The sequence below is a fragment of the Meleagris gallopavo genome, chromosome 1 (assembly GCF_905368555.1).
Source record: "Meleagris gallopavo chromosome 1, MGAL_WU_HG_1.1, whole genome shotgun sequence".
In the NCBI taxonomy this organism is placed as follows: domain Eukaryota; kingdom Metazoa; phylum Chordata; class Aves; order Galliformes; family Phasianidae; genus Meleagris; species Meleagris gallopavo.
Genome location: NC_139404.1, coordinates 56,237,482 through 56,264,504, shown reverse-complemented (window position 1 = coordinate 56,264,504; position 27,023 = coordinate 56,237,482). Strand labels below are relative to the sequence as shown.

Below are 27,023 nucleotides of genomic sequence, written 5' to 3'. Positions count from 1 at the left end.
GCTTCCTCGATTGGTCTGTTCCGCCCCACCAAGCAACGGCTATCCCGATCGGTCCGATCCGCCTCACACAGAGCGGCGGCATCTCGCTGTGAAGAGCTGATATCTCCCACGGGGATACGTGGGAAGGAGCGAAGGGACCCTCCAGGCTCTGCAGCGAGCGTTTCACCCGAGGAGGAGGCGGCTTGAGAAGGGAGATGAAGAAAAAGCTCGCTCTTTTTTCCCCTCCAGGCGACGCAGTTGGTGCAGCCCACGGCGTCTAGTCGCGCAGCAACGGGGAGGGGACGCTCCGGTGCGGATCTGCCCAGGTGCGGGCCGGCCGCTGTCCCGACGGCCCTCAGCTGCATCTTGCGGGGCTTCCCGCCTGCTAGGCGGCCTGGGGCGCTCCCAGCACGGCGCAGCGAGGTGTGCGAGCAGAAGCGGCAGCGCAGTGCGCACAGCTGGTGCTGCTGCTGTGCGGAGGTGAACCGTAGGGTTCCTGCTGTACCGCTGAGCCCCGCCTCGGCTGCAGGGAGTTCCTTGCTGTGACCTGGCGAAGTACGGAAATGCCCTGTCAGGGAGTTCACATCTCGCCCAGGTGAGCACTTTCACATTAAGTTGTAAAAGCAACGCTATAGAGATTTCTAAGTTTCCTGGTGAAGCGCCAGTACGTGTCCTTGTGGAGGGAAGAGAGCCCTCAGCCCATCAGCTGATCCCAGAGCTATCCATCCTCCCTCTCTTAAGCCATTTCTGTACTATTATTTCTTTATTTTTCACGTGGACTTTAAATGACTCCACTTATACCTACCTTTGTTTATGAATGGTGTAAAATTCTCTCACCTCGCTTTTAAAGTTACGGAGAAATTCAGAGCGTGAGCTCAGTGAGCAGTGGTTGCACCTTGGAGGCAGGTTGCTTTTAGGGTGGAGGTGTGGTTTGGTTTCATAATGAGGGTACAGTGAACAAATTTCACCCAGAGGATGGTGTTTTGCCAAAGAATGGCATGCTGTTGGCTCAGGGTAGCAAAAGTGAGGCTTATTGGTCCCACAATACCATCAAGTTCCCATCCCGATCATGGTATTATAAAGCCTGGCCTCAGTGTCTTCACTCCACCTTCCTTGCTGTTTCTTTGAGTCAGCACATCCAGCTCCCCGGTGTTGCCAACTCCTAATGTTGCCTAAGGAACTTCTGCAGAATGGATTCCTTGTATACCTGCATTACCCTGAGCAGATATGGCTTACCTGCGGTGTTTGGAGCCCGCCCATCTGTGTAGCTGTTTACTGATGTACTTGCAGAATAGGAGGAAATCATCAACTTCTTATGGAGAACAGGCTGTGTCCAGTGCCCACGGGGTGCTCACTGGGAGATTCTGCCTGTGAAGGAGGCAAGCAACAGATCATGGAGGAAGTTGCCAGACAAAGTGGGGGGTCCTCTCAAGTGATCATGGCCCCCCCTGCTGCTCCTGCAAAGGTACAGTGCATACTGGTTATCCCTCCTGAACCTTTATTGATGGCATTTCATCTAGCAGAACTGGAGGGGAGCTCCAGTGGCCTTATTTTGCCTGATAATTTATAAACTAAGTAAATCTGGCATCTCTGTGGTGGCATAAGGCAATATGTTGACATAGCCACCCTTCTAATTGTACACTACTTGTACCTGAAGTCTTTGTCTGAGAGGAAAGGGAACATTCCCCATAGCTTCTAAGCAAAAGGCACTGTCACAGACACTTGTGGTCAAATCCAGGTTTAACTTGGCCTAGCAGTATTTGCTTCTGCAGTGGCTCCAGGGAACTCTGCCAACCAGCACATGCAAGAAGTTGCCACTGGCAGCTGGAGGTGCCAGAGGAAAGCACAGGTGCCAGGCCTTGGTTGTATGCTTTCTTTTCTGGGTGACTTGGCAGCTTTGTCTGCCTACTCTCATTCATAGACTTCGATATTGTTTTACCTATAGGCAGGGTGGCAGAATGCCATCTTTTAATTAAATATAAAGATAATATACGGATAGTATTTTTCTAAATGAGCCAACATCCCAAGCTGCTGCATCTAACAGTCCTCAGCTGACATAACATGAGCTTACATGTGCAAATCACAAAGATTTAAGGTACGTGTAGTTATGGGACTTTTACTTCCCTGCTCGTCAGTTTTGTTACAGACTTAATATGATTTCAGCAACACTTCACAGGGAATAGTGGCAAACTATTGAACTACTGTTTTTATTTAACACTTGATTAATACAATATAAGTTTGTTACATTTTGTTTCTTTTTCACAAAAACTGAATGCTGTGATATGGAGCTCATAGTTTGATTGTCCTCACAACTTCCCTACTTCCTTCTATTTTGTCTTTCACTCTTCTCATTGTCCCTGGCACTTCGTTACCTTTGTCATCATTCTCAAACATTTCACATGCCATCCTCCTCCCCAAGCCACATCGCTCCGCTACTTGGTTTCTTAAAATCAAGACAGTTTGTGATGAGAGTACAGCTAAAACAGCATTGCATGGCAAAAGAAATGATGTGATAATTAAATCAGAGAGAAGTACCACACTGGAAAGCAATTTCCATTTTATAAGTAACGTTGCTGCTTAAGGATTTAAGTGTTATTTAAGTGTTCATATTGTGCTTCCATCTTCTTCCCACTTCCAGATAATCTCCATGCCCACCTCACATGTCCCGTGTTGTCACACAGCCAGTAAAGCTCTCTATGGCTCTGTGCTGCCAGGATGTCTGTTAACACAGTAAGTTCAAAAGCTGTCTATTAGTCACATGCAGAGAAAGAAAAAAGCTAGGAAACAAAGGCAGCTATGAGGGACGGGGGCTGGAGAGATCCCATATGGGTTTGGTTTGTTTTCATTACAGGAAGCTGCAGAACTGTTACTGGGGTCTCCTTGTATTTGCTTTCTACAGCCTTCCTGTTTGCTCATGGAACCCAGATTCTATTTGTATGTCCTTGATATCCTCAGCAAGAAGGAACTTCATTCACTCATCCCCAGAGGCTTCCAGATTTATAAGGGGGGCTCGTGTGCTGGCAAGGAGGAAAGCTGATGGCTATTACTACCTGGGCCACATCGCACAACAAGTGAAGGTAGTTATTTATTGTTCAGTGAGTCTTTTTTTCTTGCCCTTGCCATGGCTTGCCAGTTCCATAGCCCTGGTGCAGAGTTGCTCTCCTGTGATACAGCACAGTTCTCTCCCGGTATCTTATTTTCATCTTTTTTTTCTTTTTTTTCTGATGATGACGGGATATTTACTGGAAGAGTTCTGCAAGCAGAAGCAGCCTGGAAATCAATCAATTTCCTTGGTTGTGAGACAGTCAAACTAAACAAGTCCTTCATTTCCCAATTGTCTACTAGTAATAGCAATTCAAAACGTCCACCTCCAGGAACTGATTTCTCCTGACTGAATTGAGGGCTTTCATTGATCTCTTCCTTCTGTGTTTCTGTGACATGATTTAGGATACCAGATAGAAAATGTCTCCTGCAGTCTTTCTTTAAAAATCCAATTCATTTTTCCAGTTCACTGTTTAGTTAAATAAATAGTGATCCCAGTACAGGGATGGAATAGCTTTTGGCCATCAGCATGTAAATGCACCCAGATCTGCAGAGAAGGCTGAGATTTTGGCAGTAGAATCTGCCCCACACCCATTGCTGGAAGCTTAAGTGAAAGCATTCGAATTTATGGTATCTATGACACTTCCCTCATTTCTTATCCTTTTGCTTTGCTTGTCACTAGCTGCATCATACCTAGTATTTTATTTTGGCTGCTCTTCTGATAGATGATTTTCCTGGTGAGCTTCTTCCTCAGAGTGCTAACTGTGTTCTTCTGAGCCAGGTAAACCTACTAAAATCTAAGTCCCCAAAGAAAGGAAGAGAAAGGCTGTCAAGCCCCTTAAGCCACAGCTTTTTAATTACTTTTAAAATCCAGTATGGATACAGTACAGTGAAAAACCTGGTGGTTGAGGATAACTACGTTCACAGATCACATTCTGCTTCCTGGGATTTCTACTATTTCCCTTTTAGCACTTGTGTTTGGCCGTTAATTGGACCCAGATGTCTGTCTTGCAAGCTGCGTGTTTTACTCTTGTAGGGCTCCAGGGAGTGTTTTTTAATTGAATTTGACAAAAGTTGCACGCTGAAAGGCAAGGTGCAGCTTCGTATGCAGGAAACACCTCTCTACGACATTCTGCACTACGAAGATGCCTCGCAGCGGTGCCTTGCTCCAGGAGACAGAGTCTTGGCCCCATGGGAGGCTAACACTGAGCGCTTTGGCCCGGGCACTGTGCTCAAGGTTATGGAGAACAAGAAGACACCTTTAGGTATGGGGTACTGCCTTCCTTCCTAGCACTAGTCTTGCCTCAGTTGATGGCCGCTATGTAGAAAAGATGGAACAGTCTCAACTGTGAAAAATTCTCCAACTGCTTCTTGGTTTCTCTTCCCGGTTGGTTTGTGGGTATTTTTTCCAGTGGCAAACTTTTTCAGCTCCTAGCACCAGCCTTTGCTTTCTTCTGTGAATGGAAACCTAAACTGAGGGTTTTTGTTGGGAGAGGGGGGGGGTCTTGGCAACACGAGGAGAAAAATATTCCTGGCCCTTATGAGTTTCACCTGATAAGCTGTTAGTCTGGTTTCCAGCTTTTCTGGAGGCTCACTGTGGCTAGTGGGAGTTTTGCTGTTGTACATCTTTTCTTAGGAAATTCAAGAGGTCAAATTCTAAACCTCTAAGTAAAAAACTCATATAAGTTGTAACAAAACTGTCTGTAACACAGGCAGTCATTTTTATCATCTGGTTTCTAAGAAGAGACATCACACAGGTTGATATGTTTCTAACACGTTCTTTGTCTTTTCTTTCTTTCTTTTTTTTTTTTTTTTAATGTGCTCAGCACACAATAGAAAAGGAGTGCTTGTGAATTTCTGGAATGGGCAAACTAAGGAGGTATCTTCTGACCAAGCTCTGTGGATCCCTCTGCCCTTAAGTGAGCGCATCATCCTAGAACTGCAGATGCCATTGGCAGCCAGGCAGATGGTGGTGGAGTCAAGCTTGGATTATCCATACATTGTGGCACCAGGTTACAGAGCTTCAGGCTGTTACAGACAGGGCCACTCAGGGTTGGACTGCTGGCCAGAGGGGCTGTGTTCACTTCGGCCATGCACTAAGTGCAGCTGTAGGTGTACCTTAGTTCCCCACTGCTGCCTTGCAGCCTGCGAAAGCCCACAGCCTACAGAGCACAAAGTGCAGCAAGAAAATTTCTTCATCCCAGGAACATCCTTGAGTAAAGAAGAGCTCAGCAAGAAAATAGAAGAGCAGCTGTCTGAAGTGAGGATTTCCCCTTCAGGTCGTATTTCCAGAGAGGAAGAAGAAAATGAAAAGAGCTTGATGACAGAAAATCTTCCAAAAGATGCTCAGTCTTGCTTGGAAGAGGACAGTGAGGTTTTAAGCCCTAAGAAGGTAAAAGGTATTTCATACTATCTCTTAACACGTAGTCTGCTATGTGCATAATTTCTTTTTTGTTAGCTTACATTTTCTGTTCTTGGTATCAGAAAATTACTAATTTCTTTGGATGTGACCCTTATATATGCCTCCTAAAGAATGGAGACTGACTTTATTATCAGTTGTATTCCTAATCCTTTGACCTGGGAAGGAGTTAAAAGCTGTTGTTATTTGTCACTGGATGTGTGGTGTTTAGCCCAGTTCTTCCACATTCTGCCTCTGTGTGAAAGAGGCACAAAGAAGTGTCAGATGAAAAACTTCATACCAGATAAGGATTATAGTAAGGATTCCTCCATACCAGGGCAGTCCTTGGCATAATTATATGAGAATATTTCATCACCCAGGGTGCAAGTATCACTTCTGTGAATCAGAGACCAAAAGTGAATTTTGTGATGTTAGTGGCTGATTTGGTGCCTGTGAATGGAGCACGAGGTGAGGATCAGGAAGGAGGAAGCTAACGTGCACCAACTGCCAAGCTTTGCCCCATTGCTCTGTGAGAGCTGGAATGCAGCTGCCTTCCAGTCAGAGCTTCTCTGGCTTGATCTATTTTGTGCCCCTCTACACAATTCCAGGCCAACGTTTAGATTGTTTGAAGATGATGAGAAATTAATCTATTTAAGAGTTCTTTGTTTCTTTAGTGAAGAACTCTACCCCACTTGTTTTAATTCTTCCCGAACTTCAGTTGCAAGGATCTTTCACTCTAAGTTCACAAAGCTAACTTATTTCTCATCAGATCAGATCATGATTGCATTTCTTCATATTTCTAGAGTCCTCAGAGGGAGATGGCTCATGCTACAATGGTTGATACTGCTGTCAACACAGACAGCTGGTTGATGAAGTCAGTCCACAAGGAAGAAGCAGGCAGCAGACAGCAGGATGCTGGAACTGAGGCTCATTTTAAACACAAACATGGTATGAATTCATAGCTGTTTTATCCAGACATAAGGCTTTCCACACAGAATCATTGTGGGGGGCCACAATGTTCTACTGCCGTAGTTCTCAATGAGTGAAAAGAAAATGTCAATGCCATCCTAGATGTAATGGTAGTTTGGCTTGAGATGTTTTTGGTTTTTTTTCTCAGGGTGAGACTATTTCCAGATGGAAGGTGGAGTGACTTGGGTTTGGTTTTCTTTTTCTTTTTTTTTTTTTTTTTTTTTGCCTTTGAAGCTACTACAGTAGCAGTTTTGGGGTTTTCTTAACTTTTACTGTAACATTTACTACAAATGTTATTTAAAAAAATGTCTTGCTTTAAAAAGTCATCTGTAGTATTAGCTATGACTGCATGTAGCAAAATGATTTCATCAGAGTCATTGTACAGGAAACACCCCTTTTCTTATTTGTGCTGAACATTTTTGCTTCACAATGTCACTGTTGTTCCCTTCTCATTCAAAAGATTTTGGATCATGATTTCAATCGAGTTGGTACTGTTGTCATTTAAGCTACTTTTGGGATAAATGCAAGCATTTCATTGAGGTTTCTGGAGGCTTAAAGCTTTCTCCAAGTACTACAGCTTTCATAGTGCTCAGTGTCAGTGCTGTTTGAGGGAGAATGCAGTCAAACATAAGGGTGTATTTCCTCCCAGCTGATGTTCCTGCATGGTTCCATGCAATAACTGCTGTCTCAATCTACACTGTCTTTATCAGAAAGATTCAAGCAAGCTCTGTGCACGTTCTTAGTTACCCAAAAGCTAGGGAACTGTGCTAGCAGTGTTGTGCAAGTGCTGATTTCTCCTGTCTCTCAGTAGGATTCATAGCTCAGGCTTTGCACTGTCAAGATATTTATCATTTTTGGCTATTTCAGAGCACTGGCAGAAGAATCTCATGCCTGTCCACGAAGTAACGTGTAGATAAACCCTTAAACTGAGTAGCTGTAAGTGTAGTCAATTATCTTGTTTTAAAGTGATCCTATAAAAATCATGCTTGACTGCAATGGCAAGTTTGTTCTTTGGAGCACTGGGACCTGTTCTGTGGAGGCTAAGAAACATCTCGTTTTGTCAGAGGAAAAACATTGATACTTGTTATAAAAGTCTTGCTTGAACATATCTCACGTGAAAAGACTTTTTAAATCTTCTTTCTTTTTATAAGCTGCCTATAACTTGATATGTCCCTGCTCTAATTTATTTAAAAGGTCTTTTTGAATCCAGAGTGGCAGATGCTCCAGTTCAACCTTCCCAAAGGAGCACTTCTGTGGGAGCCAGTGCCTTGTGTCCTTTCCAGCGACAAAGCTTCTTTGACCAAGTGCATCAGTCACTAAAGAAAGACAGCCTGGCCATCGAATCAGCCCTGCGTGTACAGAGACCACGCAGTACCTCCAGTGCACAAGCTGGGAGATTCACAAATCTAAGTCTTCTAAAAGACAAAAGCATTTCAGTAAGTATTTGGTCCAGTAGCTTTTAGCTATTAGGACTGGGTGATTTGTTTATGTCAAGATTATACTTCCATTTCATCTCCTTCCCAAAGATTTTTGCTGCAACAGAAAATATGCACATGTAGAATAATGTTTATGCATAAGGTGAAGGGTAAGGTTTCCACTTAGGATTCAGTAGTGTACAGGAACTGGGCACTTCTGCTATTTGTGCTCAGTATTTCTGAGAGCCTCTCCTAAATAATGAGACTGGCAGGGACAGTAATAACAGGGAGGCAGTGGACATGATTTGAAGGTCTTGTAGCATTTCCTAGCTGATGATATTAGAGATGTCTCCCTCCAGTTCTTTCTGGAGAACATTTGGTTTGCAGAAGAGTGCCTAGTGGCAGAAACATGCCAATTGCTGCTCGGAGTAGAAGGCAGAAAGCATTTGAGAGTAAGTATTTTGTGTAAACTTTATTTTAGCTTTTAACAGCCATAGTGTAGCAGAAATGCTAAGTCATGGCTTGAGACAGTGATTGAGCACCTGGTGGGAAGGCAGGGCCAACCCAGGGGAGCTCAGGTGCATGTAATGTACCTGAGTGACCAGAAGGGCTGGAGCCAGGATCCACTACTTCCCAGACCTCGTGTAAGGCTTGGCAGTGGAAGTAAGGGGATCTTGCTGGAGATCCCTGCCCACTCTGCTATTATTGCTGTACTTTTCATCACATTATAGCATTACACGTAGAAATGTAAACTAGAACACGTTTGAGTTTTGGTGGTTTCCTTGCTGTTTAGCTCAGGTAGGGCATTATAAGGATAACAGAAGTAAATATTGCACTGTATCTGTGAAGAGAAGCTTTGTGAGTGTTCCTTCACACAGCACAGTGTATTTCAAAGTTCAAATTAGGAACATTGCCCAGTACTGAAATGTGGCTACTATTGAAGAAAACAGCAAGATTTCTTGACTATGGGCAGAAATCTTGGGCAACAGAGAGTTAGAGCTGCAGGAGGATTTGTGTTTGCTCAAAGGAGGCAGATATTTCTCTTTCTAACAATATCTGATAAGGAATCTGTAATACCTTTTTTTTTTTCCTTAGAAATCTGTGCGTAACAGTGCATCTCAGGAGAGGTGGGAAGAGATGGACCTCAACAAGGCCAAGATTGAGCACAAAAGGCACCAAGAGGAAGAGAGGCAGTTGAAGAGGCAGCAGCAGCAAGAGGCAGATGCTGTCCGACGTCAGCTGCACAGGAACAACCAGAGGTAATAAACCAGAGCCAACTGTTTTTTTGGAAATAAATATCAAATGGTTGACAGTGCCCACTCCCTTGCATTTTCATTCAGTCTCTGAACATGGCATGTTATGCTAGTCTCTGCAGAGTGCTCAGGGAGATTCATTAATGGGAATGAATTGGTGCATGAGTGAGTAGGTGCAAACCAGCTGTAGTCTTTAGCATTAGCTTGAGGGCAAATTCCCTTTGATCTCATCTTCAGAGCTGGAGTCCTTTTGCCTCCCCTACCCCTTGCCCTTAGCAGGTCCTTGCCCCCATGGCCTACTTCTTTCCATCTCTTTTGTTGCTCCTGTGGCACCACCAGCAATACATGAAGCTACCCAGCTGCCTGGCTTTTCCCTATAGTTTGGTCCCTATGGTCTGTTTCCTTCACTCCTGGTCTTCAGGGCCAAGAACACACATCCCTACCAGGTTATGCATTCATGTGAATGTGACTGCAGTTAGCTGACAACATCAGGCACCAGCCCATTTGGGCAGTTTGCTGCCTCTGTTTAGGATACAGGTTTAACCTTCATAACTTAACAAAGAGTCCTGGAATATTTAAATCATAGAATAGTTGAGGTTGAAGAAAATTTTAAAGGTTGTCTAGTTCCAACTCCCTGCCATGGGCAGGGCTACACCCAGCAGCTCAGGCTGCCCAGAGCCCCATCCAACCTGGCCCTGAGCACCTCCAGGGATGGGGCACTGCAGTTTCTCTGGGCAGCTGTGCCAACACTTCACCATCCTCTTAGTAAAAACTTCTTCCTACCATCTAACCAAATCTCCCCTCTTTTAGGAATGCCTTTGTCCTATCACTATCAGACTATATATAAAAAAAAAATTGATCCCACTCCTGCTTATAAGCTCCCTTCATGTATTGGAAGGCTGTGATGAGGTCTCCCGAGACCCTCCTCTTCTCCAGTCTGAAAAAGTACAATTCCTTCAACTTTCTCCATAAGAGAGGTGCTTCAGCCCTCTGAACATCTTCATAGTCCTCCTCTGGACCTGCTCCAGCAGCTCCATGTCCTTCTCGTGCTGGGGCCCTAGGCCTCAACACAGTGCTTCAGATTGGGCCTCACCAAAGCAGAGAAAGAGGGGGAAGGAGGGACACGATCACCTCTTTCTACTGGCCAGAATGTCTGCTTAACATCTTATGCACTTTTTCTTTAATTGCTTTTATTTTCTGAGAAATTGTGTTTTGTAAACAGGCAGCGATTGTATCAGAGAATGTTGCAAGGGTTGGAGAAACAGCTGGAGCACAAAAACAGAGCTTTGCAGCACATGGCACTGCTGCAAGCTGCTCAATCAGAGAGGAGCAAGAAGGAATCCTTCTTGGCAGAGGAGGAGAACAGAAAGTTAAATCAGAGGCTGCAGTTCCTGCATACACAGCGACTGCAGAGAGAGAATCTTCTTGCAGAACTCAATGAGCGGAGCTTTGAACAAGAAAAAGGAAGGCTGCTAAGGGAAATCTCAAGGAAATACTGTACTGTATTTCCAGCAGTAGCACCATCTGGGGTATTTATCTTTCTCTCCTGTATATCCAGTATAATTGTATCATTTGGAGAGACGTACGTGAAAACTATTATTTCTTTAACGTGCATAAAGATTAAAGATAGGAATTTAATCTGTATCTGTGATGGGAGTAGTCTTCCTGCATATAAAGAATTATCATAGAATCATAGAATGGTTTCGGGTGGAAAGGACCTTCAAAAGTCATCTCGATCAACTTCCTGCCATGGCAGAGACATCTCTTACTAGATCAGGTTGCTCGAAGCACCATCCAGCCTTACCTTGAATACTTCTAAAGATGGGGCATCTACAATTTCTCTGGGCAGCCTGTGTCACTGTCCCCAGGCCTGGATGCAGTGCTGCAGATTGGGCCTCACGAGGGCAGTGTAGATAAGGACAATCACCTCCCTCCCCCTGCTGCCACCCATCTTTTGATGCAGCCCAGGACACAGTTGGCTTTCCAGGCTGCAATCAGGCAGTGCAGGCTTAAGCCCAATTTTTATTCCATCAGTGTTGCCAAGTCCTCTGTAGAGCTGCTGTCAGTCTGTTCAGCCTTCAGTTTCTACTGATGTTTGGGATTGCCCTGACACAAGTGCAGCACCTTGTATTTGGACTGGTTGAACTTCAGGAGGTGCACATCAGCCTAGTTTCTGAGCCCATCCAGATCCCTTTGAAGTATCAGCTGACAAATCAGCTTGATTTCATCCGCAGACTTGCTGACCCCTATGTCATTAATAAATATAAATGAATAAATGAATCAATTATGCCATTATTGCAGTGATAACTGTGGGTGAAATTCAGACTTAAAGCTGGCTGCACAATTGCAAGTGTTGTTTTTGTTAATGTAGGATTTTTTGAGGAACAGAATGCAGTCACGACAGACAATGCTGACACAAGACTTAGAGAAGCAAGACAGGCAACAAAAGCATCACCAGGCTGCCAAAAGGAAAGTGTTCCAGAACAGAGATCATTTACATGAGAAGATGCAAAAAGAAGACCAAAGACACTGTGATCTCCAGCAATACCTCAGAGAACAGAATCTTTTGATGTTCCGAGCATCACTACTAGAGTAAGAAAACTGTAGTGGGTAAGCAGGCACTTGATCAGTTCACAAACGTGTTCTACATATTGATGTGTGTGTGTGCTGCACTTTGAGTGCAAGAATGCAGTTGTGACAAATGGAAATCATGGAGAAATCATGTATTCCCCTTCCGTTGCAGCCAGCATGCGTTTTTGCTGCTCTGTCCCATACAAGTCTTTCTTCCTGGAGTAACTGCTCTGGTCCAGCTGTCTGTGGCATAGGCTCCATCTTGGTCAGACTGTTGTTCAGTTTTAGGCATAGGCAACAACTCCACTGACAGTCCCATCTCTGCAACCAAAAGCCACGGTGGTATTTAATAGCCAGAGTGCTGCCATCCTGCCCTAAAGGCATCTGAAAAGGGCCAGTTCTGTAGGAGCCCACAGAGTCAGCATCTGTACTGTTTAGTTTTGTAGTCTAGGACTGATGGCAGTATCATGGACAATACAGAGTAGAGCTACAAAAGAGCTGGAAGTTGGCAGAGGGATGTCAGGTTGTAAGTGCTTACAAGATGCAAATGACAGAGAAAGGAATTTCTTGAGTGAGAGCGCAGGCCACACAGTTTACTAAGTGAAAAACACGAAGGTCAGAAGGAGCTCCCTGGGAATGAGTTTCTCAAGTGGTAGAAGGCACAGATACAGATTATGTCCTGCTATAGCAGCTTGTAGAGGAATTAAATACAAGCGTGGAGAGGCTTCCGCTGCTGAATTCTGAACACTTTTTGCCCTTCTGTGTTTCTTCCAGAACAGGACCAGGAGAGCACATTTCTTAAAGGTCAAGGACAGCATTAAATAGTAAGTAAAGCCATGTGGTGCTGTCATGTGACTTACTTTGCAATCTTAGTGTTTTATGACGTACAGGGAAGGAGAACTTGGAGACCAGTTGGTTGGGGGAAAAAAAAAAGTGCAGCAATGTAAATGTACATGCTGAAATACAGCATAAATTGTCCACTGCTATTTCCATTATTGCAGCTGACACTTGCAAGTGTCCCACTGCATGTGATTTGCAGAGATCCATAGGAAAGAAGTCCATACATATGATGAAGTTGGGTTACCCCCAGCAACTGCTGTAGGTCCAGAACTGCTGTAGGAGGCAGGGCAGGAATCCAGTAATGTGAGATCTGCTCCCAAAAACCTGGTAAGGCAGCTTGGAACATCCAGCTTGTACTGCAAGTGAGTGTAGGTCCTTCCACTGTCAGTATTCTTCAGAAAATGTAGGCCATTTCCCTAGAGGAAGAGTGACTTAAAGAAAACCTAAGAGAAGACACAGTTTCTAGGCATTACAGTGAGAAAAATGTTAATTTTCTGAAATACCTGTCTTTGGAGAATCAACCCAAACCCAGTGGTGGGTTCTATTTTGCTATTATCTCATTTTTTGGCCCGCTTATCTCCAAAAGCTGGAAATCTTATGTCAGAAAGATAGGCATATCTATGCAGGTAGGGCACACGATCAGAATAAATAGGCTACACCACAAATAATTAGAAGGATGCTACAAAATGGTAAATTGAAAAATGGGTGAACAAATTGTGTAAGAAACCAGGGTAGCCAGCAGCATTACGCAAGTTTCCCCATTCCCACTGCAGGGCAAAACAGAGTTACCACCTGGAGTCCAGGGTGTAACTTGCTCCTGTTGGCCTCAGTTTAAGTGCATTGCTCACTTCTGATAGTGAGGCACGTAGTGTCAGATGCTCCCATGGATAAGCTGCCATCTTTTTCCCTCTCCGGGATAGAAAAAATAGGGCACACCAAGAGACGCTGTTACACAACGTTAAGGAGAGATGAGATGAGTTTGATGCATTGTGCTCTGTTCAGTAGCAGTGCCTTCATTCACAAAAGGGAGGAGGAAGTTATGGTTGTCACCATATAAAATGCGAGCGTCAAATATAGGTGTCACAGAATGCCATTATCATCAGCTTTGGGCAGTGAAATGATTTAATTCATATGGGTATTTAGGAAAAGAGAATGGACGTGGCACAGTTTGCTGGGGCACTCAGAGCTATATTAAAGGGACTTCTTATTTATCATAAATGTGTGCTAAGATCTGAAGTAATGGGAATAAAATATGTGAGATACCTTGTTTTATGTAGCACCCAGAGCCAAACTGGACACAAAATTGAAGTGCTGCAGCCTGACATTGTGTCCACTTGGAAACACGTAACACACTTTCTGGAATATCATTCAGCCAAGAGCACAGGTATTATAAAAATTCATCCCTGTTACAGGAATACGTTTTCATTTATAGTAGTTTCTAAAAATAAAAAGGTTAAGAAATCCCTTTTGCGAGTTCTTTTCTGAAATTCTGCTTAATCTGTTGCATGGCCAACAATTTCTTATCATTAAGTTTTGGACTGTGTTCCTGCAGAGATAACTGAGGGGTATGTGCTTTGCCTTCCCCCACAGAATGAAGGTTAAGGCATCCAGGCGGTTACAAAATATTCTGAGGTGTTCGTAGCTAAAAGGAGTGTTTGTTATTTCAGGATCCATAAGCATGAACCATCCTGAGGTTTGTGTGTTTAACAAATGCAGCAGGAAACAAAGATAAAGCCTTTACTTTATATTTAGGTTTAACTTTTTGTTATTTTTTTAAGTTCTTAAACCATTTGGTTTAAGCTTTATTTCACCTCAGGATAAAGTTGGCTGATATTTGCTGTTGGTGCAAATGCGGGTGGTTGTGCCTAAGAGCTGCATAACAGATGGGGATTGAGCCCAGGCTGCAACATGCTGCAGTGCTGTGCCTGGCACTCACTGGGTACAGACACACAGTAGGGCACACACACTGCTGGGTGATGGGGTGCTGGCAGCAAGCGGAGATTATCTTCAATGTGAAGTTCAGAGGTTGCTTGTTCTGCTTTTTTTTTTAATGAAGACAGAGTTATTTACTCAAAATCATGCACTATTTAGGACAATAGCATACTTAGTTTTGAGTCTGAGCCTGCTTAGACTCAAGCAGAAAGTTTGAAAGCTACCATTAAACTCTGCTGCTGCTTTTTATCCTCAAGCATTTGGAAATGGAGTATTTCATTATGGAAGCGCATGAAATACACTGAGCAGAACTCTAAATTAATTTTTCAGACTTCATTTATGTATCATTAATCATCGTTTTATAATCACCATTAAACAGATCATCTGCATATGTGCTTTCTCTTCATTGCTTAACCAGCTGAGAACAGGCAACTGCACAGAGCCGTGTGTGGCTGCAATTTCACATGAAGCATATCTGGAAATACATTTAGCATGACAATATTTCCAATCATTCATAGACGTATCTTACCATAAAAATAAGGCCATAAAATAACATTAAGAGTTTTATTAAAATAACTGACTGTAAAAGCTATGTGATGTAGCTCATTTGTTGGCTTTAATTTGATTTAAACATTCACAGTGTTTTCCATTCTGTAGGAAAATGTTTGGACTCCTTGTTTTGCAAACTGCCCAAGGAGAAAAACCACACCTCTACATATGAGTTAAGGCTGTGAGTTGCACAGGGTGAGGGCTGGGAGGCAGGAAGGACAGCACAGCAAGGAGAAAGCCTTCTTAAGCCTTTTTTAAAGCTTCAACAAAAACTGAGACCAGTACAAGTATTCCCAAAAGTTGTTTTTATTATGGAATTAGTTTTGCTGCCATACATACATTATTGTACAGTATAGTTGAAAAAAAAAAAAATCAATATACTGGTCTGTTTTTATCATCCAAAATGACCAAGAACAGGAGCTCAGGGCACTTCTACAATAAAAGTAGAAGTACAAAAGACAAAAAGGCTTACTGGCTTTTTTCAGCCTGAATTACTTGCTTAGGTGGCATTAGAGAATCATTTTTTTTTTTTTTATACCATATTGACAGATCAGCCAGCAAATTAATATTTAACCCAATTTATTTCAAAACAAATTTGATCACTGAACATCTTAAAGACTTTTAGACAATTAAGACTGGTTTCCTCATCAGCCCACAGTGATCTTTTGCACACAGGACACATGATATGTCAGTTAAAAGGTACCAGAGCATATTAGCTCATAGAACCGCAGAATTGTAAGAGTCAGAACTCTCCATCTGTGCAAAATCTTCCTGGAAAAGAAAGGCTTCTGAAACAGACCTCATGAAGATCCCATGCCTGCTGCTTGGCTGATAGGATTCAAGGCAGGGTATGGAGGGTTACCACCACGTGGCACTTCCCCGTGACACGTGGAAATGTTCTCACCTTCAGATTCCTCCTGTCAGTTTACAGGCACCAGAGGTAACCCTGCACCATGAGAGGGCAGCAGCCACGAATGTCTATTCCAGGACAGAAGCTGCAGTTCTGATGAGCAGTGGTTTAGCTGCCTCTAGAATGTCCAGTTCAGGGTCCAGTGAACGACCAAGACCTTCCAGAACCATGATGGCAAAGATGATAGAAGCAAAATTGCTCTCGAGCTTCACCTAGAAGCACAAGAGACAGCAGACCTTCTGAGCTCATTTCACAGAGGTATGAGCTCTGGCAAAGTGGGAGAGAAGTAGGGGAGAACTTAAGCAGGTGCTCAGGGGAAGCACCCTAAGACAACCCAAGAGTTTATTTCTCATTTCCATGTAATTTTCCATACTAGAGCAGCAGAAGGTTAGGATTACTCACTACTGCTAATGTGGTTTTAAACCATGGCAGTATCCAACCTGCTTGAACACATGCAGTTAGGTAAGGGGCAGCTCACCTTTTGAAGGGCCACAAAAGAGCTCTAGATACTACAGAGGAAACAGCCCCCTGCTCTGTCTGTATACAAACAGCTCCCGGTCAGATGCTATCACTGCATGAAGGTACACCAGGAGACTAAAAAATTATAGTTAGAGTCCCCCTCCTTGTCAGTCCCTTGCAATCCCAGTACTTCTCCCTCCCCAGTGAACTTCCAGTTGAAAGCAGACTGTGACAGCTCCTCACCTTATGCGTCATCAGTAATTTAAAGACACTGGAGAGGAGATTTGCCACCTGAAGCTGGAATACAAAAGGAAAAGTTAATGGCTGAGCCACATGCACGACAGGTAGGAGTCAAAGTGTTTGTTAGCCCTTAGTCTTAGTGGTGGGACAAGACTACTGGGCTGAGGATGGCCAACAAGGTGTGATCCTTTCCACTCTGCCTAGGATAAGGAGTTCAGCTCTGACCCGTGGTTCGGTTTATTTGCCAGCCCAATAAGGCTGAAAACATCTCACAGCAATACATGATAGGCATTAATTTCCTCAATACGTCTGTACTACATTCTATGAAGTGCCAGGCTGGCCTTTACCAAAAGGATACAAGCTGTAACATCAGGTTTATACAGAATCACAGAATCACACACAATTTAGTGACTCCTCAAAAAGGACTGCAGATGTTAGAGATCTAAAGAACAGAATTAAACACACATGGTTTCGTTTTTAGTTAGAGGGAATTAAGAAGAGATTTTAAAGACTTAACTTCATCTGAGACACTAAGTAGTGCATGGTACTGATGGAATCACAGCTGGCCTTTCCATCTGGACCACTTTAAAAGCCAAGCTGCACTGAAGTACACCTACATGAGGGTAGGATATGGTTTGTGGACTTGCCTTTCCTAGGGCAATGGTGTTCCTTCGAACTTTGGTCACTAGTTCTGCCATTTCAGCTTTGAATCGCTCAATATCCTGGCATTGGTTGGCCCGAGCATGATGAAGAATCAGTTCTGCCACTTTCTCCCCCTGTAAAACAAGTGGAAAAGAAGAATCAGCGGAACTAGATCACTGTTACCAGCAGGTCTGGAGCTGGAAATCAACCCTGAAAGACATCTGCTGCAAAGGTTCCTGGAGAAGGCAAACTGCAGGGAGAACTCCCAGGGCTGCGCTCTCCCATTCCAGCAAAACACCCAAGCAACCAACAGAAGCAGGTGCAGAAAGAGCAGAATTGGGCCAAAAGTTTTAATCAATATCTGGCAGAACCTTGCTCTATTTTTCTTGTAGGGGAAGATATAACAAAGATCATCTCTCAGTCAGAAGTTTCAGGGAGGAAAAGAAAGCCAGCAGGACTACAAGAGGAGATAACGGTGTAATGAAGAGCATCCTCTAACCTTTCCCTATGGGCCAAGTTCAGCCTTCCATTTACACACTTTGGAGGAAAGTGATGATGCCAGCACATTTGGTGAGAAAAGCATGGCAAGAGCAGCATCCGAGCTTCCCTTGTGAGAGAAATTACAGTTCTTCTTGGACGAGTTGTCTCACAGCAATGGACGGAGCCAGAGGCCCCAGGTTTGGCAATGAGATTTGGTGTACAAGTTTTTTCACCTGCATATTGTTTAATACATCCAACGTGAGGCACAAGGGATGGGTAATCAAATGATCACAGCTTTGGCTTAATGGCTGAGAAGTCTGGCAGCACAAGATGGGCCTGAATGCATGGGTTCTAGCACCAGCTCCTGGGTATGCCTCAGTAGATAAACAAACTGAGGTAAAATCTGTTCCTCCTATCCACTGGTAAGCCATCCAACCCACAGCTGAGAAACAGCAACATGCCATTATGAGTACTGCTTTATCACAAAATGAACAGGACACATCAGCACTGGATTCTCTAGCCCATCTGAGAGTGTATTTCAAATAAGTGGGAAGGGGGAGTTCCTCTTCCACAGAGAGGAGCCTCAGAGAGGTCAGACCCCTCTACCTCCTTTGCTGCCTCTTCTGGCCATGCACCAACACAACAGCAAAATGGAGGGTGGCATATGAGCTTTTGCAGAGCAAGGCACAGAAAGCTGCAGAAGGGAATGTGTAGGAGATTAAGATCTTAATTCATTCCTTTATCTCCAGCAAAAATAGTCTCCAAAATGAGAGCCTGAAACTGGAAGAATTGGAGGGAACCAGCTTCAGAGCAGAGACTGGCACTGGGGAACCTATCCCAGTGAGACAAAACTAAAATCCCAGCTAAAATCCCAGTCAGAAGTGCAGTGCCCCAGTGAGAGGCAGCTCTGAAACAGCACAGGTGGAGCCAGGAAGGATGGTGGAATCCCTCCACACGTACAAAGACAGCCCTTAAGGAGCGCAAGCAACCAGGAACATGGTACCCAGGATGGACAAACAGGGCATGGTGCAGCAGTTTGCACGGCCGTTCACGCAGGCAGGGTGAGCAGGGAGGGCAAGCACTCTGTAGGCTGCAGAGGTAAGGTTTGTAGGTGGTTTCATTTGAGTCTAAGTGCAGGATTAGCACCCACTGAGAATAGAGAGCCCAGTCATGGGATCCACCTGACAGAGAGATAGACTATCTGCACTCATCAAAAAGGATGTCAAAACCCAGGCTGAACTCCGAGGTAAACATTCAGCCATCCAGCTGCACAGAGTGCCTGAGCCTCTCTGGCACCATGTGGCAGAGGTGAAAACAGTTGTGTGAGATGCAAGCACGTGAATGATTTCCTCAGCCTCACAGCAAGGCTACAAGATGAAATATATAGGTTAAAGTGTGTTTTGAGGGGAAAAAAAAAGAAAAAAAAGACAAGCTCTACCGCAGAAGAAAGCACAAGATTCGTGGCAGCATGTATCCCCTCACTGCCAGCCTGAAGACAAGAACTTAAATGAGAAGAGTGGATGGAGGCAAGTCCCTGCTTGGGGCTCCTCGCCCATTCTGCTCCCCCGCTGCCTTCATACAATAGTTATGAGGCTGTGGGGGTGGAATGTTTGTCTGTGGGTGATAACAGCCCACCTACGCTAGAGGAACCAAAACTAAAACTAGAAAAGCCTTCCTTCCCCCAGTATCAAGGCTACATCCTCAAAAAAGAGACAGGTATTAGTTGTAGGTGACTCCTCCCTGCAGGGAACTGAACGCCCAATATTTCAGGCAGACCCCCTTAGAGAAGAAGGTCTCCCTGGAGCTCAGGTAAAGGAGAGACATCACCAGGAAACTCCCTAGCCTGGTACTGCCAACAGATCATTATGCAGTACTGCTTTTCCATGTGGGGAGCGATGAAGTAGCTACACACAGTTCAAAGCCATCAAAAGGGACTTCAGGGCCTTGGGACATCAGCTAAAGGAATTGAGGGCACAGATCATCTCCTCTGCTTCCTGTACTGGGTAAGGACATTGAAAGAACTGGAACGATCCAATCCATAAAACCTGGCTTCCTGGCTGGTGCTGCCACAAAAACTTGGGGTATTTTGACAATGGGATGGCCTAGATGACCAGGCTTACAGGAACCAGTTGAGATTCACCTCTCTCAAAGGTGCAAGGCAGTCCATGGGGAGAAGCTAGCTGGGCTCATTTGCAGGGTGTTAAACTAGGTTTGAAGGGAGCATGGGGATGATAGTGAGCCTACCTGCAATAAAGCATGGGATAGGTTAGCTAGGTTAGAGGAAGACAGTGCTAGTGGGGCCCTCAACCTGCTGCCCTGAGATGTACTGGCACCATTGCAGCACAGCTGAAATCTTAACAAGCCAGGGACCACTGAGACAATAGGAGAAGGCAACAGGGAAACTCAAGGGAAATACTTCAAAGGAATTAAGGAATTATCCTCCAAGAAAGCAACAAGACCAGCTGCCCAGCTGAAGTGCCTCTAAACTAATGCACACAGCTTGGGAAACAAACAGAAGGAGCTGGAATCCACCATGCTACTAGAAAATCATGATGTAATTACTGTCATTGGAACCTGGTGGGATGATTCCCATGACTGGAGTGTGGCTATTGATGGCTACGAGTTGTTCAGTAGAGACAGGTAATGAAGGAAGGGAGGAGGCACTGTCCTCTTTATCAAGAAAGGAGTAGAGTGTGGAGACCTGTCCTTGAAGAATAGCCATGAGCAAATCAAAAGTTACGGGTGAGAGTTAGAACAACAAGGACAACAACAAAGGGAGCCTTGTGGATAGGGTCTGCTACTGGCTGCCCAATCAAGTGGAGCCTGTTGATGAAGCCTTCTTCTTCCAGCTATAGGAGGCATCACAAAACTCAAATGATTGTATGAGCAACTCCGAAGTGGCCGTAAGTGGCACCAGAAGCACTCTAAACCAAGGAGGGGCAGTGGCTGCTTTCTGTCAAACACATTCAGTCTCCTGGGCAACTAAACCATTTCAGTAGCCTGTTGCTTCAGGCATGCATCTTTGTCTGGTAGGCTTTCCAAGCTAACAAGAGTGCTCTTCCCCCCTAGGGAGGACTGTAAAGGAAAACAGAAAGAGAACTACAGTTTGGCCACTGGGCTCTCCAGCTGTCTCCATTCCCCAACCTCAACTACCTAACCCCATGACAGAAGCCTCACCTGGCCCTGCACCACAGCTGTGAAAACTGCTCTGAAGTTCTGCATGTCAGCACTCTGCAGCTCCGCCACGATCCCTGCATCCAGCAGCACCAGGCAGAGCCGTCTGAAGGGTGGCTGCACTTCCAGGACGAGGGTGTCACACACATCCACGATGGCCGTCTGCTCTTTGCAGCTGCTGCTGACGCAGGCTGTGCCTTGCACCAGGATGTTCCCAGGGTGCAGATCGGCATGGACGAAGTTGTCAACAAAGACCTAGAAGATGAGCAAGTCTTAGAGCAGCTGATTCCAAACAAACTTGCCCGCACCAAGCCCCAGGCAGACAGCATGGATTCGTGCAGTCTGTTGTTCCCTGTTGTTGTTCATGTGTGACATTCGCAACAAAGCAAATGGTTTCTGGCAAAGATCAACTGTGTCGAAAGAGTGTGAGTGCTACTCACTCTAGGAGAGTCAGCAGAGCTGCGTGAAGCAATCCTGCCCATCTGTGAGAGGTAAGGTAGAACAGCGTGGAGTTCCAGCAGGCAGCTCTCTCCAGCGATTAGCCCTACGCTCAGTGTAGGGTGGTGGGCCTTGGCAACAAGTAACACAGTTACTTTGCCATTCACTGGTATGGGAATTAGTGCATGGCTACCTTTGTCTACTCCAGCACATCAACATACATTACAGCTGTATTGAAAAGTAAGGAAAATAGGTTAAAAATAAAGAAGTTAGAAAAGGAAAGAAATGTACACAGCACTTCTCTGTCTCCGACAGCAGTTAGCAGCAGAAAGGAACAGCAAGAGGGCAAGCATAAGGCAATACCTCTCCAATAACATCCCTGGCAATCTGAGGCTGCAAGACTTTCTACCCCAAGGAGGTTATTTTGCACCTGGTAGATTTCTTCACCTATGCATTTGTCTAATTCTCATGTAAATAATTACAGCAGTGCGAAAATAAGAGGGTTTGGGGGATATTGCTTAAAAAACAACCTCTGATAATTTTATGTCCATTTCATTGTTTTAAGGAAGTACAAACAATAGGTTCATATTTACAGTCCTATACTCGCGACTCAATACATCTTTATCAGAAGCTGCTGTAATTTCTCTGCTTTTCAGAGCTAATTAAATCTAACATTAGCATAAAACTATCTACTGTAGTTCTACCACTGCTCTTCTGAATGGTAAAAGCTGTTTGAGGCTACCACACTATGTGAAGTTATAACTGCAAGCCTCCCTTTTGCCTTAGCACAATATTGCAAGAACCAGCTGAATTTTACCTGACACTTGCTGCTCACTTGCTCAGCACTGAGGTTATTTGCACCTCTTCCCTGCATTATCTTGGCCATGAAAGAACTAGATAGTCAGAAGCTGAATTAAAAGCTGTATCTGGCCAGGTTTTTTCTTTACTTCGTATTTAGTTTTTCCCTATAAAAAGATAGTTTTGGGATAGGAGTGAATAACTGAATAATCTCTCTTTTCCCAGTGATTTGCACCCACAGCCCTCTGCAGAGAACGTGGCATCTACTAATTATGTGGCACTTTTCAGCACTTGGGCAATCTGTGAATATTCATTAAATGGATCAATGGGTTTGCTAAACAATACTCTGATCACATTTCACAGTGGGACCCTACCACATGCAAGCAGATCTCCCTTCTGCAGTTAAAGGTGCTCCACATCAAAGCCTGCAGAAGTGGTGTATGTAGTCCAGGCTTTACTCAGGTCATGTTTTACATCGCATGTGAAGCACAGACCCTCCCTCTGTCAGTTCAGGAGCTGCACAGTGCACCTGGCAGCCCAAGTCCTGGGTTATCACAATACCTGACATCCATGAGCTGGCTCCAAAAGGCACTGATGTGTCTTGAGTCCAGGGGGAGAAGATGTGGGAGTAAACAGGTTCTCTCCTTAGCCACAGTGTCTTATTACCCCAATAGAAAAGACTCTGCAGGAAAATAACCTTCACTTCCAGCCTCTGTCAAGTGCCTACCATCTTTAGGAGCATGTCCATGCCCATCTTTGCGAGTCTCTGCCTCAGCTCTGTGGCAACCTCTGCGTGTAGGTAGTGCGAAATAGGCTCACTCTCCTGAAGAAGAAAAAAAAAAAAAGACCTGGAATCAAATACACCCTGTGTCCCACGTGCAATCATAACTTTACCTGCGTGCTGAGAGATAAGGAAAGGAAGTAAGAATAACCTTGAAAGGACCAGCTCATTGGGACTGTACCTAACAAGATGGTAAACATGAGAACATCAAGGATTTGTTCTTTAGAAAACGTGTGCAACACAGCTTGGGGCAGAGACACCCTTATCAGGATTGCATGCACAAAAACTAGGGCTGAGAGTAGCTTTGGTCTGTGACTCAAACATTCGCAAGGAAAGTCAGGCAAGCATCAGATAGCGTTGGGTTGCTGAACTCCGTGCTTTGACCCACCCCAGAGGAGAGCTGGAGCGTTATGCTGGCTTGCAAAGCACAGGCAAGCACATGGTGGCTGCACACACTGCTGGTCTGCTTGGTTTCAGGCCAAGAGTTCACTTCTACATAGAGTTGTCCACCATCTATCTTCTGGGATGCACTGTTTACAAACAAAGTAGAAGAGGCACTGAAGAAGGACACCCATCTCTTTAAGCAAAAAAGAGCACCCTCCTGTCTGTGACTGCTACTTCTCAAAAGATGCATCTTTAGCACTCCCCTGAGGGCCTTCTCCCTGCTGCCACTGCTCCCAGACTGTGCAATTCTTACCTCAAATGTTTCCACGAGAACATCTGTTGTCACCAAAGGGCGAACAGGAGTTGGGAACTTCACAAAATCGACATCTAGGAAATTTTGACAGAAGCGCTCCAGATTTCTGGCTTCGTAGTGCAAGTCGATCTCAAAGGAGAAAAAGGAAAAGCAGATTGGGAGTTAGATGCAATTAGATCTTTGGGACCTTTTATTAGGATATGTCTGTAGAGCGCAATATACAATACCAACAAACACGGTCAGAAAGCCAGAATTAAAATAGAGTGATGCTTCTTACAAGCTTATAGCCTCCCTCATGGGAGAACAGAGTAACACACTGAGTAATGAGTGGCACATAACCCAGCATCTCAAAAATACCTGAGAAATGCTACAGGCATATTGTCTCAGAAAAGACCAGGACTGCCTTATTTTCAAGGGTGAGAAGGAACCAAAGATTACTGTCCAAATAGCGAGGTAGGCTGGCAGGCTAGAAGAACTGCAGCCCTAGCCTCAATTAACAGATGGATGGGCAGCTGGAGCAGAAGGAAATTTAATATAACACATACAAAATAATATACTATGAGAACCCCTAGCCTCAGCCCCACTGAGGGCTAGGGTGGACAGAACTTTCTCAACCTGTTCACCACCACTGCTCGAGATGTGGGAGGAAAGATAACCTCGCCTCATTTCCCTCACTGGGCAGTGGGAAATATCCCAGACATAATTCTTGTTCTTTCAAAGGGAAATGAAAAATGACAACAGGCCAATGAGATACTCTCCTTATCCCAAGTTTTCAGAGTCCAGCAAGAGTTCTGTCCCACTAAACTAGTCCTAATGACCGTCAGTCACATCTGAATATAGTTTACATGGATTTCTATTAGTGCAAGATTTCTCGTACTAATAGAAAACAGTTCAAATTTTCAGAGTTTAAAAGACTTCAGATTGCAATATCTAAACACAAAAAATGTAATCAGCAGATAACGTTCATTTTAACAAACATTGTTTTTAAACAATTAACTCTGTAGTGAAATCTTTGTGAATTTGGCAGTAAGGATATTTCAGCACATGTTTTCAGAGCTACTTGCAAAGTTTAACTTTGCTCACGCTATCAATCTGATGATGATACAATGCAGAATAATACCTCTTTTAAAAGGGGGTTAATTATGCTATTATGTATTCCTCAAGGCTAGGAAACATGACCGGCACAACCAGATTGTAAATTTAAATGTAGGATAATAGAGAAAAACACATGAGCACTTGTTTAGAGATTCTTTTCCTCTAGAGAGGTCTTTCACCAGTGTTCATCTTTCCTTCATAATACTGCAGAAGGGACTGCAGTTATGCTAACCTGCTGCTCCAATTTGTTAGAAAATACACTTCAAGTCATAAAACAAATTTTAAGTCTCTTAAAGATTGTTAAGCTTCTTTGTAGCTTTTCTTCCTTATGCTGTGAGCACATAAGTTGTCCTACAGTAATTTTATGTGCCTGATTACAGGAGATCATAATGAAAGAACAACCAAACCTCCATCTAATCTAAAAAGTAATAACACGGATGGAGTAGGAGTCAATCAATAGCAAGAAACAGTTTTATTTCAGTACGTGGCATTGCACACACCTGCTGAAGCATAAGTTTCTCAAATTCTTCTACAATCTCTGTCAAACTGAGCCACTTGAATCCAGGGAGAAGTCCAATGATGTGACTACCCAACTTCATGAGAAACAGATCCATCTGGACTTGGTGGACTAGCCCTGGGTGCAGAACCTGCGCAAGAAGAAATGGTGGCAAGGTCAACTCCCAAAACACTGTAAAAATGACAGTCCGTTTCTATCAGCTAAAATGATGTATTTGAAATGAACAGAACCTACCCTACAAAGCTGGGAGCTAACGAGGCTTCACAAGACACTCCAAAAAATAATTCTTATTTTGCCATGAATTAAGCTGTGAAGAAACACTTCATAATTTTGAAATGGAAAATTTCTGTCCCAGAGCCTGAAGTTTCACCCAATGCCATTTTCCCTTGCTTCCATTCTTCTGCCCCCTTCCTGTCATGAGTACAGACTAGTATTTGGAACAGCTCCAACATAAAATTTCTTTTAATAAGCTTTGCTGGAAAGAACATATCTGTTCCAGATTTCTCCATATGAGGAAAGAACGGGTCTCATTTTGTGAAAGGTGAAACAATTTATATTCATTCTTTTAATACATATAGGGCCCTGGCAGTTTCTGGTATCCAGGTGCCACGTCAAATGGTGCCACAGGGAGGGTGTGTATTGGTGCTGAAAAGAGCTGGGGCCACTGCTGCCTGGATTGCAGCTGGCTGGAACCAGAGCACCAAAACAGCATACGGAGGGAAGTGAGCATTGCTCCACTTGGTCATATCCAGCCAACTCTTCTCCATCGGAACCAGAATCTTCCTTGTCTTGTCCTGCACACTCTACATTTGCAGGTCTGCCAGGAGGACGTGTGACTTACTTTAACAGCTACAGGTGTGAGGTGTCTGGCTGATGACGGATTTGCATTTGGGAGCGGTGCGGCCATCTGCTCCACGTGGGGTGTTCCACTCACAGGACCTCTCAGGGAGCAGCCGAAGGGGCTCAGCTCAGCCCCACTCCTCTCTTCCCACATCCCCTCGCTCTTCCTCCTTCTCAGCCACCAGAAGAGGCCCCTGAGGCCTGACACCTCCCATGCCTCAGAGGCAGTCTGTAACTCGGAGCTCCGTGCCAGCCCCTTGGCTGGGGGTGCAGCGACAGCCGTGAGATCAGCATAGGCTTTATACACCTGTGCCACGCAGCCTGAGCCGACCGGCTCCTGGCTGGGAAACGTAAGGATGCTCCTCCAGTCCTCACCGAAGGCCTTCCTCAAGAGCTCATCGGTGTGACCCCAGGGGTGCGGGCTCACCTCGACGTGCAGCTTGGAAAACTCATCGCAGAAGGCCTCGGAGAAGAGGTCCCTGCGAGTGCTGGCCCATTGGCCCAGCTTGATGCAGGTGGGCCCTGCGGCCTCGGCCGCTCTCCGCAGCAGCCGCAGCCACAGGGCGGCCAGGCCGGGCCGCAGGCGGCTCAGCGGGTACAGCAAAAGCAGGGGCCCGAAGCGCAGTAGCAGCACGCAGGCCCGCAAGCCCAGCCGCAGCACCAGGCACAGCCGCTTCAGCAGCCCCAGGGCCGGCCGCTCCGGGCCGAGCTCCCCAGCCCACACCGGCTGGACGGCCGCCCGCCACGGCCCCGGCCCCTCCCGCCGCCCGGCCGCGGCTGGCACCGCCAAGGCCACGGCGGCCCAGCGCCCGGCCCGCAGCCCGCCGCGGCCCGCTGCCGCCCACACGGGCAGCGCCCCCCGTGCCCCGGCGGCCCGGCCCAAGCGGGGCAGGGGGAGCAGCCGCGCGGCGCAGCCCGCCACCATCGCCCGCCCGCCACCAACGGACGCCGGGGCGGGGGGCGGGGATCGCGGGCAGGGCCGACCGATCGCTGCAGGCGGGCTG

General features: G+C 45.2%; 2 protein-coding genes across 19 annotated transcripts; one reads left to right on the top strand and one right to left on the bottom strand.

Moving 5' to 3' along the window:
• Window position 1: 1 nt before the first annotated feature.
• Window positions 2–21,976, top strand: LOC104911508 (uncharacterized). Of its 18 annotated transcripts, XM_085228789.1 has the most exons (16): window positions 2–574; window positions 1,270–1,444; window positions 2,618–2,709; window positions 2,831–3,056; window positions 4,058–4,286; window positions 4,848–5,413; window positions 6,223–6,367; window positions 7,583–7,824; window positions 8,899–9,062; window positions 10,279–10,528; window positions 11,428–11,648; window positions 12,402–12,451; window positions 13,745–13,851; window positions 17,592–17,876; window positions 20,749–21,344; window positions 21,607–21,976. In XM_085228789.1, exons 1-12 carry the CDS (start codon window positions 543–545, stop codon window positions 12,427–12,429), a joined length of 2,370 nt encoding a protein of 789 aa, XP_085084915.1. In that variant the 5' UTR covers window positions 2–542; the 3' UTR covers window positions 12,430–12,451; window positions 13,745–13,851; window positions 17,592–17,876; window positions 20,749–21,344; window positions 21,607–21,976. The 18 variants fall into 18 exon arrangements, with proteins under 18 accessions (XP_085084915.1, XP_085084969.1, XP_085084897.1 ...); XM_085228843.1 differs by having other exon boundaries at window positions 1,275–1,444; window positions 20,749–21,976; XM_085228771.1 differs by having other exon boundaries at window positions 20,749–21,976.
• ADCK2 (aarF domain containing kinase 2) lies at window positions 15,239–27,023 on the bottom strand. Its single transcript, XM_010713319.4, has 8 exons — window positions 26,021–27,023; window positions 25,163–25,309; window positions 23,568–23,696; window positions 22,817–22,912; window positions 20,857–21,108; window positions 17,205–17,333; window positions 16,561–16,614; window positions 15,239–16,070 (listed from the first exon to the last, which is right to left on the bottom strand). Exons 1-8 carry the CDS (start codon window positions 26,942–26,944, stop codon window positions 15,927–15,929), a joined length of 1,875 nt encoding a protein of 624 aa, XP_010711621.2. The 5' UTR covers window positions 26,945–27,023; the 3' UTR covers window positions 15,239–15,926.